We start from the raw sequence: 17674 nt of genomic DNA on the forward strand, positions 1-17674 counted from the left end.
ACCTAAACAGGAAACAGTCATAACTAATAGAATAGCAGTGACTGTTTCATGACTAGCTTCCCATCACCAGCATGAACATACAAACCAGGCTTGTATGCTTCCTACATGGTCCCAGGTTCAGTTCCACCACATGGCATCCTGGGCAATTGTCTTTTGCTACAGTACTTGGCCAACCAAACCTGGTGACTGATGTGTATAGATAGATGTGTGTGTGTGTGTGTGTGTGTGTGTATCTCCTTGTCTTGACATTGTGTGATAGAGGCAAATGAGTGTTACTGCCACACAAAGAATGTCATTCATTTTCAACATTCTGTGAAAGTGTGTCTGGCTACGAAGAATTATTACATTGCTTGGAAACAAGTGAAGGTTGACAACAAGAATGGCATCTAGCCAAAGAGAGACAGAATATTAGAATATTCCATCTGACCCATGCAAGCAAGGAGAAGCATGATGATAATATACACACAAACACATGTAAACTCAAATATACATACATACGTGTGTATTAATTCTTGAACATCAGCCTCATGTTGTCAATTTGGAATTTCTTTAAAGTTCTGTTAGTTTAAAGAAACCTTATTTTAAAACACTGATTTTCACCAAACCCTAACTAAATGTTATGCATCCTAAATATATATGCTTATGCAGGCCATATATATATATATATATACATACACACACACACATAAGTATGTTCTACATTTGTCAGCAGTCATCCATTATTAAAATTTACAAATCTGAATATTTGAAAAGAACTTTTTGTGTCACTTGGATAGGATTCTGTAAACTAAAAACATTTCAATGCTAAGCAGAAAATACATCGCAGACCATATTATCCATAGATTCTTTAGTCTATGTCTTCGATTCATCACTTCATGGCAGCATTTCCTCTTCGGTTTAATGCGTTACCAATTTAATAACGATGCAATTATCTCCCTTACACAACATGTCTACCTTCTTTCTAGGTTTACTTTTCACTGTTCTTCAACTGAAATATTTTTTGGTCTGGACAGTTGGTTGAACTATTTGCAAACCAGTTTCACCAAATATTGAAGTCAGCCTGCAACCAATAGAAAAGGTAACCTCTCTCATGGCTTTGTGACTTGGCTGAAATTTGCTGGGGGTAGTACAAGACTGATTCTGCAGTAACTGGGTGTCTGATGCTATTCATGGAAACTAGCTTCATACATTTCTATTGGAATTACTTTAAATTAGCTGAAGAGTGTGGAGTGGGTGATGAGAGGTTCAGGTATGTGTTGGTAGGGTTTGAGTGTGAAATGAGTGAAGGATGAGTGAAGGTTGGTCCCATTTGAGTAAGATCATGGAAAGTTTAAAATAAGTATCAGCAACTTCGTTTTGCAATATCTTACATTTGAATTTCTTAACATCTTCTCAAAGACTCCAGTATACATTATATTCTATCTTATAAAAATACATTTTCATTAGTGCTAATGTTTAACGAAGCAAAAATTTAACAAATTGTGATGGAAAACACTAAGAGTCATCAATTGCTCACAGGTCCATAAATGCATTAAACTTGAAACAATTTTTGTAGAAAAGGTGTAAGATCACAGGATACCCCAGTGACCCTGTGGGTCACGATCCACCTGTTACCTATCCCTAGTTTAGAAGGAACAGCGAAGAGGTGAGTACGTAAGGAATAACTGTGATAAATAGATACATTCTACAATCCTGGTCAAGTGTATCTGTACATTTCCCCACAGAATTTTGTAATTTCAAACTCCAGGATTTGGTTAATTTCATTTCATGTCTTCATTATCATTGACATAGTGTATTACTGGTAGTTAACCATTGTCAATGGAATAAGCATCAACAAGAGGGATGCATCTATCATCTTGCAATGGGTTCCACTGTCCAACAGAGTCTGATGAGACAGAACACTGCATCGAGCTCCAATATCACCTGTCATTTAGCCTAATTAAACGTTGTCCAGTCAAGAGAAACCCTTGTTACAATTCCTGATCAATCTCACATTTGAAATAGTTGCAACAGTCACAGACAGTCCAAATGGACACATGTCTTTTATTTCTCTGTTCTTGTGTCAAGAATTGTGGTAAAAAATTATCAAGGAAAACTGACAGAAACTTAAAACAAAATTGATCAGAAGTTAGAGGACGAAGGTGCTCCAGCATGGCCAGAACCCCATTTGAAGCTAATAAAAGAACAATGTGATAAAAGGGAGAACTAGAAAATACACAAAACATACCGTCATCATTTTTCAGGGGTTCTAAAAACTTCTCTAAGTTAATGGAAGCCTGGAAAACAAACAAACAAAAACTATTGATTAATAAAAACATTATTATAACTAATATAGGTAGAAAAACAATTGGTTCTAGGTTTATTGGTAGAAAAACTATTGGTTCTAAGATTATTACAAATGACAACCATATATGCTTCTTAGAGCTAATGGAAGTTCATTGGCAGGAACAAAACATACAGCAGTCTTGGATGGTTGCTAACATACTTCAGAACTTAACTGTTGCTATTCCAACAGAAATTCTAAACATCTCAAACTATGACGACACACTGATGACACAATCATCATCAATTTCATGACCACTTCTCCAAGAGTTTTCTATGGCTTGATGCCCTTTTCGTTGCCAATCCTCACCTGTTTCCAAGAAAGATAATTATTTCCTCATCATTCCACAGAAAATTGGAAATGGATGATATCATTTGGGTTTACTGCATGATTTTACAACAGACACACACTAAGGGCTTCTTTCAGTTTCCACTGACCAAATCAACTCCCACAGCTGAGGTTGGCCTGGGGCTATAGTAGAAGATATTTGCCCAAGGTACAGCACAGTGGAACTGAATCTTAAACCATGCAAGCTAGGGGGAAAAAAAAAACACTTCTTAACCATACATCCAGTCATGCCTGCACCTATTAATTGTAAATCTGAGATCAAATACTTCACATGTGCAAATATACACATACAACATAGGGGCTGGTGTGGCTCTGTAGTAAGAAGCTTGCTTAGTAACCAAATGGTTTTGGTTTCAGTCCCACTGAGTGGCATCTTGGGCAAATGTCTTCTACTACAACCTTAGGCTGACCAAAGCCTTGTGAGTGGATTTGGTAGACGGAAACTGAAAGAAGCCCATTGTGTGCATGTGTGTTTGACTTCCCCACCACTGATTGACAACTGGTGTTGGTGTGTTTACATCCCAGTAACTTAGTGGTTCAGCAAAAGAGACCGACAGAATAAGTACCAGGCTTTAAAAAAAAATAACTGAAGTTGATTCATTTGCCTAAGAATTCTTCAAGGTGGTGCTCCAACATGGCCACAGTCTAAAGACTGAAGCAAGATAAAAGAAAGACACACACGCACACACATACAAACAGACATAGATTCTTGGCTGAATTCAAGCTAAAACCGAAAAAGGCTAAGGTTTGCGTGCCATGAGAAAAAGCAGAATCTAAAATTTGGGGCAGAGTGTTTTGATAAAGAAATCCATTTTACCTTCAGTTTCAGTGAAGGGCCTCACCTAAACCCTTAGTCCCCATTCCATTTCATGACATAAAACCACAAACACTACTTTTCTTTCTATTTTCACAACATGACCATCACCAACTTACCATTTTGCTCTCTTGACTCTATAGAAAGCCCTTAACAGTCTTTTGGGGTTTAAATGGTGTTGCATTACAATCCTACGACTATTCTTTGGTCTAAGTAAATCGTTTATATTGTTTCATGGACTGTGACCAAGCTGGAGCACTTCCTTGAAGGGTTTTAGCTAAGTCAACTCCAGTACTAACCTGAAACCACGTAGTTGTAAAGCGAGCGTCACACAGTCAATATTGATTATTGATTATTGATTTTGATAGATTATTGAAAAAAAGGTTAAAAGAATCAGAAAATCTTTGAAGTAATCTACGAACCAAATGTCGAAGTTCTTTCAGGTCTCGGCAGACATAGTAAAAGACACTCAACACCAAGTTGATGTAAGTGTCATACAATTCTTTTGGGTATTCCTTGGGATGGTCAAGAGACATAATTTCCAAGATCTCCTCTGTGGAAGTAAAAACAAATAAGAAATTTGCAAGTTGGTGGTTAATTATTAAATATTTTAGAAACAACAGAGAGATGTAACATTAAGTCCAACCTTTTTGAGGACATCCATACAGAGAGAGGAGTCATCATTGCACCAGAAACAGATTTCCTTAAATGCCAAAGGGGATCACCAGAGGCAGCAGATAATGTCTGTTACCTAGATGACCAAATTAGCAGTGGAAGTGAATGCTGTGAAAGCATTAGTCACAAGAATGAGGAGAAGTGACTGGAGAAAATTCAGAGAGATATTATCTCTGTTGGTAATAGAAGGCCTCTGTCTCAGAGTGAAAGCAGATTGTATGATGCTAGCATAGAAATGGCTATGCTGCATGATAGTGAAATGTGGGCTGTGAATGCATGTTCCATTGGATGTGCAACATCAGTGTGCATGTATGACAAAGTGTGAATGTGTTGAGAGAAAAATTGGTTATAAGAGGCATCAGATGAAGTGTGCAAGAGAGAAGAGTGTACTGGTATGGTCATGTGATGCATATGGATGAAGTCAGCTGCATGAAGATGTGCCAATTTCTAAATGTGGAGGGAACATGTGGAAAAGGAAGACCCAGGAAGACATAGGATGAAATGGTGAGAAATGAACTTCAGATGTTGAGCCTCACAGAAAAGATGACAAAGGCCTGAGATGATTGGTGATTGAGAAGACCCATCAACCTAAATGAAACCGAGTGAGTTCTACTGAGAGTTGAACCTAAGACAGTAAAGAATCATATTAGGAATTTTTAAAACATCAGGGAAACCCCTAACTTCCTCAAAACATGGAAAAAATATGTTTAAATGTTAGAGATGAGTTGAGAACAATAAGACAATAATTTTCTGGATTAATTATTTAAATTGAGAAATACAGGTCTTGAGTTAAAATCTAGTTGAGGACAATATAGGCATCCAAAATTAAGATAACTGGTAACAATTTGAGTAGAAATTAATTAAAATCTTTGTAGACATGATATTTTGTAAATCTGTAATTTAGAGAAGGATGTTTAAGGTGTGGATAACTATATGCCACCCTCTGAATGTCTTGGTTCCCTGGACATGGATGCATTAAAGCTCTGATGTCTGGCAACTAACTTGGTAGACAACCACAAGATTATCCACCATCTTTTCAATAACAGCCCTGGACATCTTTTTGAATTCCATGTCAAACACTTGTAGAAATGCTTACAAAATCAAAAAGCAACAGAGCACCCATGACTTTTGGAAACATTTGTTCACACTCAAAATTGCTGAACCATGGAACAAATTCTTTGCATCACTTGTTAGCTGTTAGGATACTGCATCCTTCAAAACTTCCATGCTTCTCAAAATTCATCAAGACTACACCAAACATTTTTTTCCTTTTTTTATGATTCATTTACTGCTCCCTTTCCAATCTTTCTGCGCATCATTCTATGTCCTTGCACTTTTGGCTACCTTTTCTGATGAGTTGTAGCACACCTGGGCACTGTATACAATAAGTTCATTATCATCATCACATTTCTCAGCCTGATTGTATGAAGATATCTTTTGATCAAAAATGCCTTGACTATTATTATTAATAATGCATTGAGCTGGCAGAATCGTTAGCATGCCAGACAAAATGCTTAGCAATATTTCGCCTGTCGCTACGTTCTGAATTCAAATTCCACTGAGGTTGACTTTACCATTCATCCTTTTGAGGTCAATAAAATTAGTACCAGTTGAGTACTGGGGTCAATGTAATTGACTATCCCCCTCCCCCAAATTTCAGGCCTTGTGCCTATAATAGAAAGGATTATTATTATTATTATTATTATATAATTTTATGGAAAAATAAATTCAACTGTTTAGCAATAAGATTGGTGGCAGATGAAAGGAGATTTGTTAAATGTAGAAACTTACCTCTTGAATAATCAGGGAAGTGGATAATATATGGTTCATAGGTTCCAGTGTTGCAACGGAACTTTTCCCAAACAATTTCAGTGAGAAGAATAACAGAAATATTCAGATTGGTCTGAAAGATATCAAGAACTACAAATCATTTGATATAAAAGCTGGATATTAAGCCCCACAGATCACAAAATATAAAGCTTAAGGAACAGGACAGACACATAACACTTGGACAACAAGACAGGCACAGGAATCATCAGTTGATAGTCTATATTCTCCCACATATTCACCTTCTTGCAGCTTGTGAGTAAAATCTAGTACCCCATCGCCACCATCTTTATCTCCATTGGAACTACTCCCATCCACCCTCACACAGTGTGGGGGGTATCCATGTATCTCCTTTGTATCAAGACACCTATGCTTGTCCTGCGATCATACTTAAGACCCTCAATGCCTGGCATAAAGCCACCACTTTGCCATCTCCCAAATGCACTCCCACTTAGTCAAAGGGGCCCCCCCTTCTTTTCCTTTGTCTTTCAAGTTTCTTGGTGACCTCACTGGCGCTGGTGATAAGAAACAAATTACCCATTACGTACTGGAAAGTGGTTGGCATTAGGAAGGGCATCCAGCTGTAGAAGCCATGCCATAACAGACATAAGGGCTTGACACAGATTCTGTGACTTATTGGACCCTGTCAGACAGTCCAACCCATGCCAGCATGGAAAACTGATACTCAATAGTGATGATGATAAAGCAGACACATGGATCGTATGTGTGTGTGTCTACACACATACATAAATATACACGAGATGTTACAGTATACAAAACTTAGCCATTATTTACAAATGAGTCTGACCTCAGAGAAGACCTGGATGGAAAGCACTCAGCATACAAAAAGAAGACTAAGCATGGGTATGTTGTCTGGAAGTTTGAAGAAGATAATAGAATTGGCACAAAGCGCAGCCTCTCTTGGACACAAGACCACTACATCACATCACACTTTGAAGGCTATGCGTTTGCAATCCAGGAAGAAGAGATTGCCACAAAATACCTGGTGAACAACAGAGACAGTGACGCTCTTGTAATCCCAAGGTGCAACCGCATGTAATTAGCAGCTGTCCTAAAATGTCGTCACAATACTACCTCCCTATATGGCATGATGTTGTTGCTAAAACAATTTACAATGTCATCCCCCAAAAAGACTGTCCTGAAATATATTTAGAAAATCCCTCTGTTATGGAATACATTCATAAACACCAACTCAAGGAATCCTGGTGGAATATTCCCATCAAAACTTCTGTCAAATGTAAGCATAACAGGTTGGATATTGTTGTTTGGGACAGAGGGGCAAAGGTATGTACCATCATAGAGGTTAGCTGCCCAGCAGATATAAATATCTCTTTGAAAATCAAAGAAAAAGGTGATGTCTATGGAAAACTGCATCGAAACCTCCAGCTTCTATATCCAGACTATGAATTCATATTCGTACCAATAATAATTGGAGCATTAGGTTTTGTTAATAAATGCTTAAAGGAGAATCTGGATAAACTGAGATTTTCAGAAAGAGAAATTGACTGGCTAATTCGTACATTACAAGTTCAATCTGTGAATAGAGCAGTAAAAATAGACTTTTCTCAAGTTCCAAATGTAAATTTGTCTGTGTTAACTACACTCCAAAGATGGAGCCTTGTATCTTTTTTGGAAACAGGGTCCCTCCTCAGTGGAAGATTTATAATAATTAAAAAGTAGAAGAGACATACATACATACATACATACAAACACACACATACACACACATAATAATATGAGAAGTTTTGGTATCCAGAAGACCCAAAAGGCAGGTAAGGTTATGTAAGTGCTACGGAAGGACCACTGTTATACTATTATCGAACCGAGTGTTTGAGTGAGGAGTCTAATGCGGGTGATGTGTGAGCGTGTATATGTTAAATAAAATGAGAAACTACAAGATCCCTTTGAATGAATAGAACATGGAGTTAATATCCGCAAACTATCCATTTGTAAAAGCAAAATATGAACTCCTTTTGGAATTTACATACCATGGACAAGAAGCTTCTCTACCCTTTCTACACAGTGCATCCAACACATACTTTCTTATCCTCATATTTCTCTTTAAACTTCCTGTATCTCTCCCTTTCCAAAATAACTTCTTATATTATGAACTCTATTTCCTTCTTTTTAACTCTCTCATATCATCTCTGATGATGGAATATCCCTCATATCCCTGAAACAGCTGTAAGAACACCTTTCTCTTTATAAATATCCTAGAAATATCACAATAGACTTATAGTGTTAGGGTGGAGAAACACAAAATGTTTGTGCTGTACTGAGAATGGTATAATGTCATTCTGTAACTATTTTGAGAATGATCATGGGTGTGTTAATATCTGTGTTTGAGTACAAATCACACACACACACACATACAGGTAACTACTGCTTCATACAACTACCTGTAAAACTGTGCTGTAGATTTAATAGTCCAAGTAGCTATACATACTTAATACAGTCATTGTGATGATTTAAATATTTTTGCATATGTAATTCTAAGCATACATTGTGTGTGTGTATATGCGCATATATACATACACACATACAAAATGTCTATTTTTTAAATATGATATCAAAATTACATACCAGTTCCTGTAGTTTTAGCAAGCCTGATAAAATGTGTGGCTCCATTTGACGTAACTTTTCAGCTTTGTCAAGAATCTGTAAGAAATAAAACGCTAATTAAAAATGTATTAATAATAAACTGTTTTGAGATCAACAACAGAACATTTCCTAAGAAACAAAAGACACAAACAAAAATGTTAAGATGGCACTTTGATCGTTTACTTACCAAAACCATTTTTACTAACAACTATGAAGTAGGAAAGCCCAACTATAAGGACCAGGTCTTTAGTTATAAGACATCCAGTACTGAACCCTTGTGTAATTGCCTCAAAAACTGTAGGGAGCAGAAAGGGTCTGAGAACAGACACTTGGGGAATATTTAAATATATTCCCTGAATTAGTTTCCAATCCTCATTTTGCTAACAACACCCTTGTGTGTAACTTGCTACCCTTGTACACCAACATTACAAGGTGACTACAATACCAGTAATTAACATGCTAGGTTTCTGTAACAAATTATTATTAATTTCTGGGATTTCTTAACCTTCTCCTATCTCAAATTCTGATGATGGGCTTTTCTGGGAAAAGTATGTCTCAAGAAAATATTTTACAAAATAGTCTGGTAACATGAATCCTGTTTTTCCAAAGTTGGCCAGATCATTCTGACACACATGCGAATTGCCTCATAAACTTTCTATGGTTGGAAGTCAACAGTGATAGGCATGGATGGCGTTTTGGTCAGTTTCCACTTAACACTTAGAGTGCATGAATATACAGCTTAGTGACCAGAGCTGTTGTTGATTTTATATTTGTTTTCATTACTTTTGATTACCGTCTACTTAACAAAGAATAATGAAGATGAGTCACCAGAGAGTGGAATATCTTTTGCCAAAATGGAAAACTTTAATGATGACACCATCAGAGAGCAATACCATTTCTTCCGATGATGACAGATGCTGACAATTTGGATTGCAGCAGGTGTTTTCAGCAATAAGAAACAAAAAAATTAAAGATGAAATAATTTGTCTGGAAGGGGTTAGAGTAATTAAGATCAGATTTATTATCAGAAACTATTCTTACAATATAAATGGTTTCCTCAGAATATCCAAGTTCTTGGACAGCTGCAGGCAATAAACGGCAGAAGTCATTCAGGTTATCACATTTGGAATAGTTGTCACTAGAGGAATGGTCTTCATCCTCTTTAGCATTTATTTTCAACAGAATCTGCTCATAGAGAACTTTGGCACTGTAGCATTCTATACAATTGATCCACAGAACTTTGCACTGCAAAACAAAGAAAAAAAAAAAAAGATTATCTTTTACTTGTTTCAGTCATTTAACAGCGGCCATGCTGGGGCACCACCTTGAAGAATTTTTAATTGAATGTATTGACTCCAATACTTACTTTTTATAAGCCTGATACTTATTCTATCGATCTTTTTTCCCGAACTGCTAAGTTACGGGGATGTAAACACACTAGCACTGGTTGTCAAGCAGTGGTAGGGGCACAAATACAGACACACACACACACACACATATATATATACGATGGGCTTCTTTCAGTTTCCATCTACTAAATCCACTCACAAGGCTTTGGCCGGCCCAAGGCTATAGTAAAAGACACTTGCTCAAAGTGCCACACAGAGGGATTGAACCCAGAACTATGTGGTTGGGAAGCAAGCTTCTTACCACACAGCCATGCCTGAGCTTATGTTATATTTATCATAATTAATATTTTTCTTCTGTATAATTCTATATTGATTTTGCCACACAATCAATGTTGAGATATTTCTAGTTTCTCATATTGTCAAGTGAAATATCATCATCATCATCAATTATTACCCATTTTCCATGCTGGCATGGGTTGGACAGTTCAACAGGAACTAGTGAACCAGAAAACAGTGCAAAACACTCATGTCCATGGCTGGACGCCCTTCCTAATAATGCCAACCACTTTACAATGTGTCCTGGGTACTTTTTACATGGCACTGGCACCAGTGAGATCACCAAGTATCTAACAAGACAAAATTCTTCAACTGAAGTACAGGGGGGGGGGGGGCTTTGTAGCCAGTGTCGAGAGGTTAACAATAAAATATATCAGATTACTCTCACACAGTCAACAGTGTGACCCATCTCTGTTATAACTTGACAAACGTTTGATTCCCATGTTTTGAAATGTAGGAAACAGGAAATTTTAATTAATTTTTGTTGTTTAGCTCCAGGTCAGCCCAGTATACTTATCATCGAAGACAGTCCATCAGTGATCATCCCATTATATCTTCTAACATAATGTGTCTAGGACTTTGTTAGTCAATGTATCACTCCTTCCCTCAGGTTGGCTAACCATTTATTTCCTTTGTGGCAGCGCACCGGTTTCTGTCTTCATTCCTGATCTCTCAAGCTCTCTCTCTCTCCAGCTGGGTAATCTTGTACCTCCTCTGCAGCAAGATACCTGTTTCTGTCTCTCTATAACCTTTCATCATCTGACACAAGATCACCTCCTCCAATTTCCCCTCCCCTCTCAAGAGCCTTTTTTTTTTTGTTTTGCAAGTACTTGGTGGCCCTGTCAATGAAGCACCCAGTCCACACTGTAAAGTGGTTGGCATTTGGAAGGGCGTCCAGCTGTAAAAACCTTACCAAAACTGACCTCATAGCCTGTGCTTGTGCCATGTAAAAAGCACTAAGTCCTCTCTGCTGAGTGGTTGGTGTTTGGAAGGGCATCCGGCTGTAAAAATCCCGGCAAAGCAGTCACAGGAGCCTGGTGCAGGCTTCTGCCTGGCCGGCTCTTGTGAAACTGTCCCACCCATGCCAGCATGGAAGGTGGACGTTAAACAATAATGATGATGATGATGATGATGAATGGCTTCAAATTTTGGCACAAGGCCAGCAGTTCCAGGGGAGCAGGTAAATCCGATTAGATTGACTTTCCCTGCACTCTTATTTTAATGACTCCGAAAGGATGAAAGATAAATGATAACAGCCTCAGTCCAAGAATGACCAGCAGAACCAGGTTGTTAGAGGTAAAATGAAGACACTAACCTGTAGTTCGTCCAGGATGCTCCTGACCACTAAAGTCTTACCAGTTCCTGTGTGTCCATAGATGAATAAAGCTGGTGGCGAGATTTGAGATTTCTGGTAAAAAGATGCGAAGAGAAAAAAAAAAAACATTCAAATGAATTTTGTGAAAAACTCAACAGATTGGTTTTTGTATGAGTTGGAGAAATATTAGAGGAAAGACATGACAGGGCCTTGTCCACCTTGACCCTTCAGTATTCAGAACTACTCAGTCAAATGTAAGGCTTGTTTGCTTCACATTACTTTGAATTTTTCATGCATTATCTCATTGCTAAAAGATTTTGATGATGTGATTGCTTATTTTTAGAATGGCATTGTAGGATAAGTGTAAGAGGCTGGATCAGATCAGTTTGAACATAGAACAAGGAGAATATTGGGGCTGGATATGACTGGTTTAAAGGCTGAAAGGTCAAAACTTGTTAATTCACTCGGGTCTCTTCCTCCTCACCACTATCATCACAGTTTGTTGTAATAAACAACATAGAGAAGGCTCTAATGAAACCAGTGACAGCTACGTTTAGCAGAGTCCACTTGATGGGTCACCAGGCGTATGGTATGAATGGATACTCTCCTCCTTTCAACCTGTTGGTTATGATGGGGGAGCCCCAGACTGGCCATCACTGCAGCCCTTCCGTTTTTCACCAAAACAGTTTAAAAATAGAATAAATCTATTGTTGTGAGGAAGATGAAGTATAATATTTTAGCCAATCCTTCTTACTCTCTGATGAATGGCCTCACCTGAAGTGTGAGGCTGAATAGTTAGGGTGTGGCATCAACACTCCAACCCAATTGTTAGATCATTGTTTCGATTCATGGTCAGGAGAGTGACTTGTGTTCTTGAACAAAACACTTCCATTTCACATTGCTCCAGTCCACTCAGCCGTAAATGAGTTCCCCTGCAATGGACTGGCATCCCATCCAGGGGGAATGCCAGGATTTTGGCCACTTTTAAGCCATGGAAACTGGGTAACTGGCCCGAAGAATCCTAGAACTTGAGGCAGTAAGGATAATGAAGATGATGATGATGATGCTGAAATATTAGATTCTTTTCCCTTTCTTGTTCCAAACCAATCTATTCCACTACACCCTGTAAAGTGGTTGGTGTTCGGAAGAGCATCCAGCCATAGAAATTGTTCTGAATCAGACTGGAACCTGGTGCAGCTCTCCAGTTCAGCAGTTCCAGTCAAACTGTCTGACCCATGCCAGCAGGGAAAGTGGACACTAAATAACAGACAGATAGATACATACATACATATCTATCTATAAATAAAAAGATAGGCAAATTTGACATGTGGTTACTAAAGGCCAGTTTTAATCAGTTGGCAATGTCAACCAGTGTAGATCGACTTTTTGGCCATCATCATATTGTTGGCTCTGCTCTATATCTCAAGCGATCCACCAAAGGTCACACTAATATATATACATGTAAGTCAATAAATGAATAACAACTCTAATACAATTGTCACATACGCAGAACTGGCCAACCCAAGTCAAGTAATTCAAAAAATATTCTTAGTTCTCACTATAAATATTCCGGTTTAGTGGCCAACAGCTCTTTTGTCATTCATTCCAACATATGTGACTAATGTTGTCGACATTGTGAGAAATCTCTCAACAGCTCCACTCCCACAGAAATAGTTTGGATATGTGTAGAAGTATACAATTAAGAAGAGCATTCATTAAGAAATAAATGTTTAATTCATCCAGAAGTGCTTATATTTGCTTCATTATTCATAATTAAAGTATCCATCCATGGGTGAGGGTTGCCTATTTCTGAGGTAGAAGAAATAAATTATAACATTATAAAGATGCTGTATAAAATTGGTTAAAGAATAGTACCGAAAAAATTGGTCAGTTTAAATAGAACTGGTTATTTATGGGTTAGTGAGAAAGTTGGTCAGTTGTGGCTGACCAGTAATGAGAGTGAAAGAGAGTTGGCCAAACACAATCTCTCCCAGAACATTAAATCACCACTTGACTCTTTTCTTTTCTTTTTTTTGTCACAAAATAATTATTAATTTAAGCAAAAAATACCCAAACATTAGCAACAATTATAATAAAAATACAATAATCATAATTTTTATTGGGAATCATGGGGGGGGGGGGGGGCAAGCTGGCAAAATTGTTAGCATTGTTGGAAAAAATATGCTTTGCAGCATTTGTTTCAGTTCTTGATGTTCAGAGTTCAAATTCTGCTAGCATTAGCTTTGCCTTTCATCCCTCTGGGGGTTGATGGAATGGACTAAATACCCTCCCCTAAAAATTTGCTGACTTTGTCCTTAAATTTGAAAATAATAATTCTTCTTCTTTATCATTATTATTATTATCATAATACAGACATTCAACTCGTTTCCTACAAATAATGAAATTCAGTTATTTGTAATGACTTTGATAATTGTGGGGAATTTCTTGGTAATGTAAACAATACTCATCATCATCATCGTTTAACGTCCACTTTCCATGCTGGCATGGGCTGGACGGTTTGACTGAGGACTGGCGAGCCAGAAGGCCGCACCAGGCTCCAACCTGATCGGGCAGAGTTTCTACAACTGGATGCCCTTCCTAATGCCAATCACTCTGTTTGGTTACATCATCATCATCGTTTAACGTCCACTTTCCATGCTGGCATGGGCTGGACGGTTTGACTGAGGACTGGCGAGCCAGAAGGCCGCACCAGGCTCCAATCTGATCGAGCAGAGTTTCTACAACTGGATGCCCTTCCTAATGCCAACCACTCTGTTTGGTTACAAAGGTTAAATATGACACTGTTGTCAACTTACAAGCAGTTTGGTCCTGTTTTAAGGATTTCAGTGAAGATGGATTAAGTGAAGATGAATTAAGTGAAGATCGAGAGGAGAATGTGAAGAAGGGTTTGTTAAGTTCAGCTGCCACGAAGGGTAGGGGTGGGGGTTCAAGCTTCATCTAAGTGGGAAAGAGAAAGAATGTTTTATTGTGGCTTTGGTTGGAGGTAAGTATGTGATAAAGGACGGAGCTGACCAGGTAAAATTCTCCATACTCTATGAGTCAAAGTTTTCCAACTCTTTATTCAAATTTACTTTGAACTAAACATTACCATTCCTCTCTACAGTATCATCATCATCCCTGCCGCCACCGCCACCACCACCACCACCACCACCACCACCACCACCACCACCACCACCACTATTATCAACATTTTACTTTACCTTTCCAAACAGATTGACAAGAAGTTGAATTTGCTTGGTGCGACAAGGCAAAGCGTTCTGAAGTTTGGCAACAGAGTCAAGAATTGGCATCTTGTTCGAGAGTTGATGACCGAAGTGGAAAACCTAAAAAAATAGAATTAAGAAAATTCATGTAAAAAGAATAATAATTAATAACAATTTACATGGCACCATCACTTGTGCCTTTTATGTGGCACAATTCTTTTGGTGAAGTTTGAGGTTTACATGTTCATTGTGAGAAAGAGTATACAAAGGACATATCAGACACTGAGGTACATGCAGGACATCATAACTACAGTATAAGTGATTAGGTGTGACTATACAGGGGTGAGTATGTGTGTAAAAGTAGGTATACAGTTATGAAAAAAAAACAAAAAAAAAAACATGTACAATACTCATTTTCATAAAAAAAACTTTAAATTTACAAAAGAAGTATTATTTATAAATTATAATTAATGTATTATTCTGATTAATGACACTGAAAATATCAAAAATGAGGATAACTTAATTATTTTTTGATAAAAACAAACGAATATTATACACGTATTCTTTTTTCATAACTGTATACCTACTTTTGCACCCTGCTGTATGCCATTAGTATCATCACCATCATTACTTAGCGTCCATTTTCCATGCTGGCATGGGTTGGATGGTTCGACAGGAACTGGTAAGGCTGGGATTTGCACCAGGCTCCACTCATCTGTTTTGGTGTGGCTTATATAACTGGATGCCCTTCATAATGCCAACCACTTTACAGAGTGTACTGGGTGCTTCTTACGAGGCTGACAGGATCACCAAGTACCATGGAAGACAAAAATCCCTTCAGCTGGAAGGAAGGAGTAGCAGTGAGGGGCTGGTAAGCCAGAGGAAGGTATCAAGCTCCACTGTTTGTTTTGGCATGGCTTCTATATGGCTGAGTATCTCTCATCAAAATCATGACCACAAGTCTCCAGCAATGACTCATCGAGGATGTCTGGACTCTGTAACCTGAAACTGGCCATCTTGACAATTTCTGACCCCTGAGAATGTTTCTTTGTCTTGGCCCCAGTTGAGATGTCCCTGCCAGAAGACCCAACTCTTTCCTGCCCTAAACATAAAGGATCTGGCCATATTCAAGAAGTTGCAGAATCAAAAAGAATTTGCTGCAGCATATACGTTAGGAAGGGCATCCTGCTGTAGAAACTCTGCCAAATTTAGATTGGAGCCTGGTGTTGCCATCCGGTTTCACCAGTCCTCAGTCAAATCGTCCAACCCATGCTAGCATGGAAAGCGGACGTTAAACGATGATGATGATATACATTACATTAAATCATCATCTATTTATGGTCTGCAGAAATTCCTCACAGCTGCCAACCATTTTCCTATGCTTGCATGGCTCAGATGGAATTTGCTGAGGCAGATTTCTATGCTCAGATGTCTTTCCAGTTGCAAAGCCTCACTTGTTTCCAGAAAGCAAGGTAAAATTTCTCCAAGGCCAGACATATTTTTCATGGAAGATTGGAAATGAACAATAATGCTTGTATGAACAGGGAAGCTTGTTTACAACCATCACATGAGGTCAGGACAAGGATACAAACACACACATGTATACATTGAGCTTCTCTCAGTTTCTGTTTACCAAATCCATTCATGAGGCTTAGATTGGCCAGTGCTATAGAAGACCCTTGTCCAAGTGCCAAATGATGGAACTGAACCTGAGACCACAAGGTTAGGAAGCAAGCTTTTTATCTCCATAGCCACACCTGTGTGTCAGGTTCATAAAATACCTGGCACACCCTGTAGACCATTATTTAATGTCAACAAACTGCATTCTCCAGGCTGAGTGGCAACAGACTTATCAATCTTCATCTGTTTGAACATTTGTTGATTTTCTTTTGGAGACTCATTTCTATAATTCTATGAATGGTTTCAGTGAATTTCAAACAACTTCCTCTTTGGACAATCAAGTTCCACCTCCTCCTCCTCTTTCACCATTTCCTTCCTCCAAATAATCTAACATTCCATCCTATTGAGACAACAAGTTTACTCTGGGTTGATAGGTAACAACGCATCACACACACACACACACACACTAGATGGTTGCATTCCACATATATATATACATACACACCAGAATAGCAACTAACAATGAGACAAGAAGGAAGCAACCATGTAGTTGTCCAACCTCCTAGAAATAGCAGTCGAATCTCCTTAAAATTACACCCCAACCATCTGAAATAAAGACAGAACATATCAGATAATATAGTCCTACACACCTATATAAAAGAGAGGATGGTCATGGCTGGAATGCCTTTGATCAGGAATGTACTTGATCAGCATTGACCCATGGTTAAACAATAACAATAAGCAAAATATGTAATAGAAGAGTGTAACCAGTTTGATCTGGCACTGACATGATCTTCACAAGTTCATTGTCTGATGTAGCAGTAGTAGTAGAAGCAGCAGCAGCAGTAGTAGTAGTAGTAGTAACTTATAATGCAATAAACATACAGGACAATAAAAATGTTACCTTTGGGCAAGATCTAACAGGTTTCTAGTAATTCGCCAGGTAAATTTACAAGTCAGGGAACAACAACAATAACAACAGCATCAAACAGCAGAAAGAATAACAAAGAGACTTCTTTCTTTCTTCTTCTTCCTAAACAACAATAACAACAACAGACGCAGCAAAGTATTTTTAGGAGAACTTTTAGGAGAACTGGTCTGACCGAGTCTCTCTCTCTTTCTCTTGCAAACATCTCTCCACCTCCAGGAATCTTTCAGGATCAACTCACACCCAACACTTGATAAACAGGTTTTACAGGTGAAATAGGTCACTGATTAAGC

The 17674-nt window shown here is 38.2% G+C and overlaps 1 protein-coding gene across 7 annotated transcripts in view; it reads right to left on the bottom strand.

The window, feature by feature from the left end:
• The window catches only part of LOC106869028 (origin recognition complex subunit 5), a 47218-nt gene that overhangs the window by 13467 nt on the left and 16077 nt on the right, over positions 1-17674 (bottom strand). For 4 of the 7 annotated variants that reach the window (XM_014914521.2, XM_014914524.2, XM_014914520.3 and 1 more), the window contains 7 exons: positions 14831-14953; positions 11610-11702; positions 9651-9854; positions 8592-8666; positions 5952-6063; positions 3908-4038; positions 2228-2276 (listed from right to left, as the gene is read on the bottom strand). In XM_014914521.2, the coding sequence (XP_014770007.1) occupies positions 2228-2276; positions 3908-4038; positions 5952-6063; positions 8592-8666; positions 9651-9854; positions 11610-11702; positions 14831-14920 (754 nt within the window). In that variant the 5' untranslated portion in view covers positions 14921-14953. Of the gene's footprint in view, positions 1-2227; positions 2277-3907; positions 4039-5951; positions 6064-8591; positions 8667-9650; positions 9855-11609; positions 11703-14830; positions 14954-15420; positions 17616-17674 lie in introns of those variants that run through there. The other 3 variants (XM_014914522.3, XM_089350159.1, XM_052966854.2) reach the window with 3 other exon arrangements.

This window comes from Octopus bimaculoides, chromosome 4 (genome assembly GCF_046866305.1).
Source record: "Octopus bimaculoides isolate indiv1 chromosome 4, ASM4686630v1, whole genome shotgun sequence".
Taxonomy (NCBI): domain Eukaryota; kingdom Metazoa; phylum Mollusca; class Cephalopoda; order Octopoda; family Octopodidae; genus Octopus; species Octopus bimaculoides.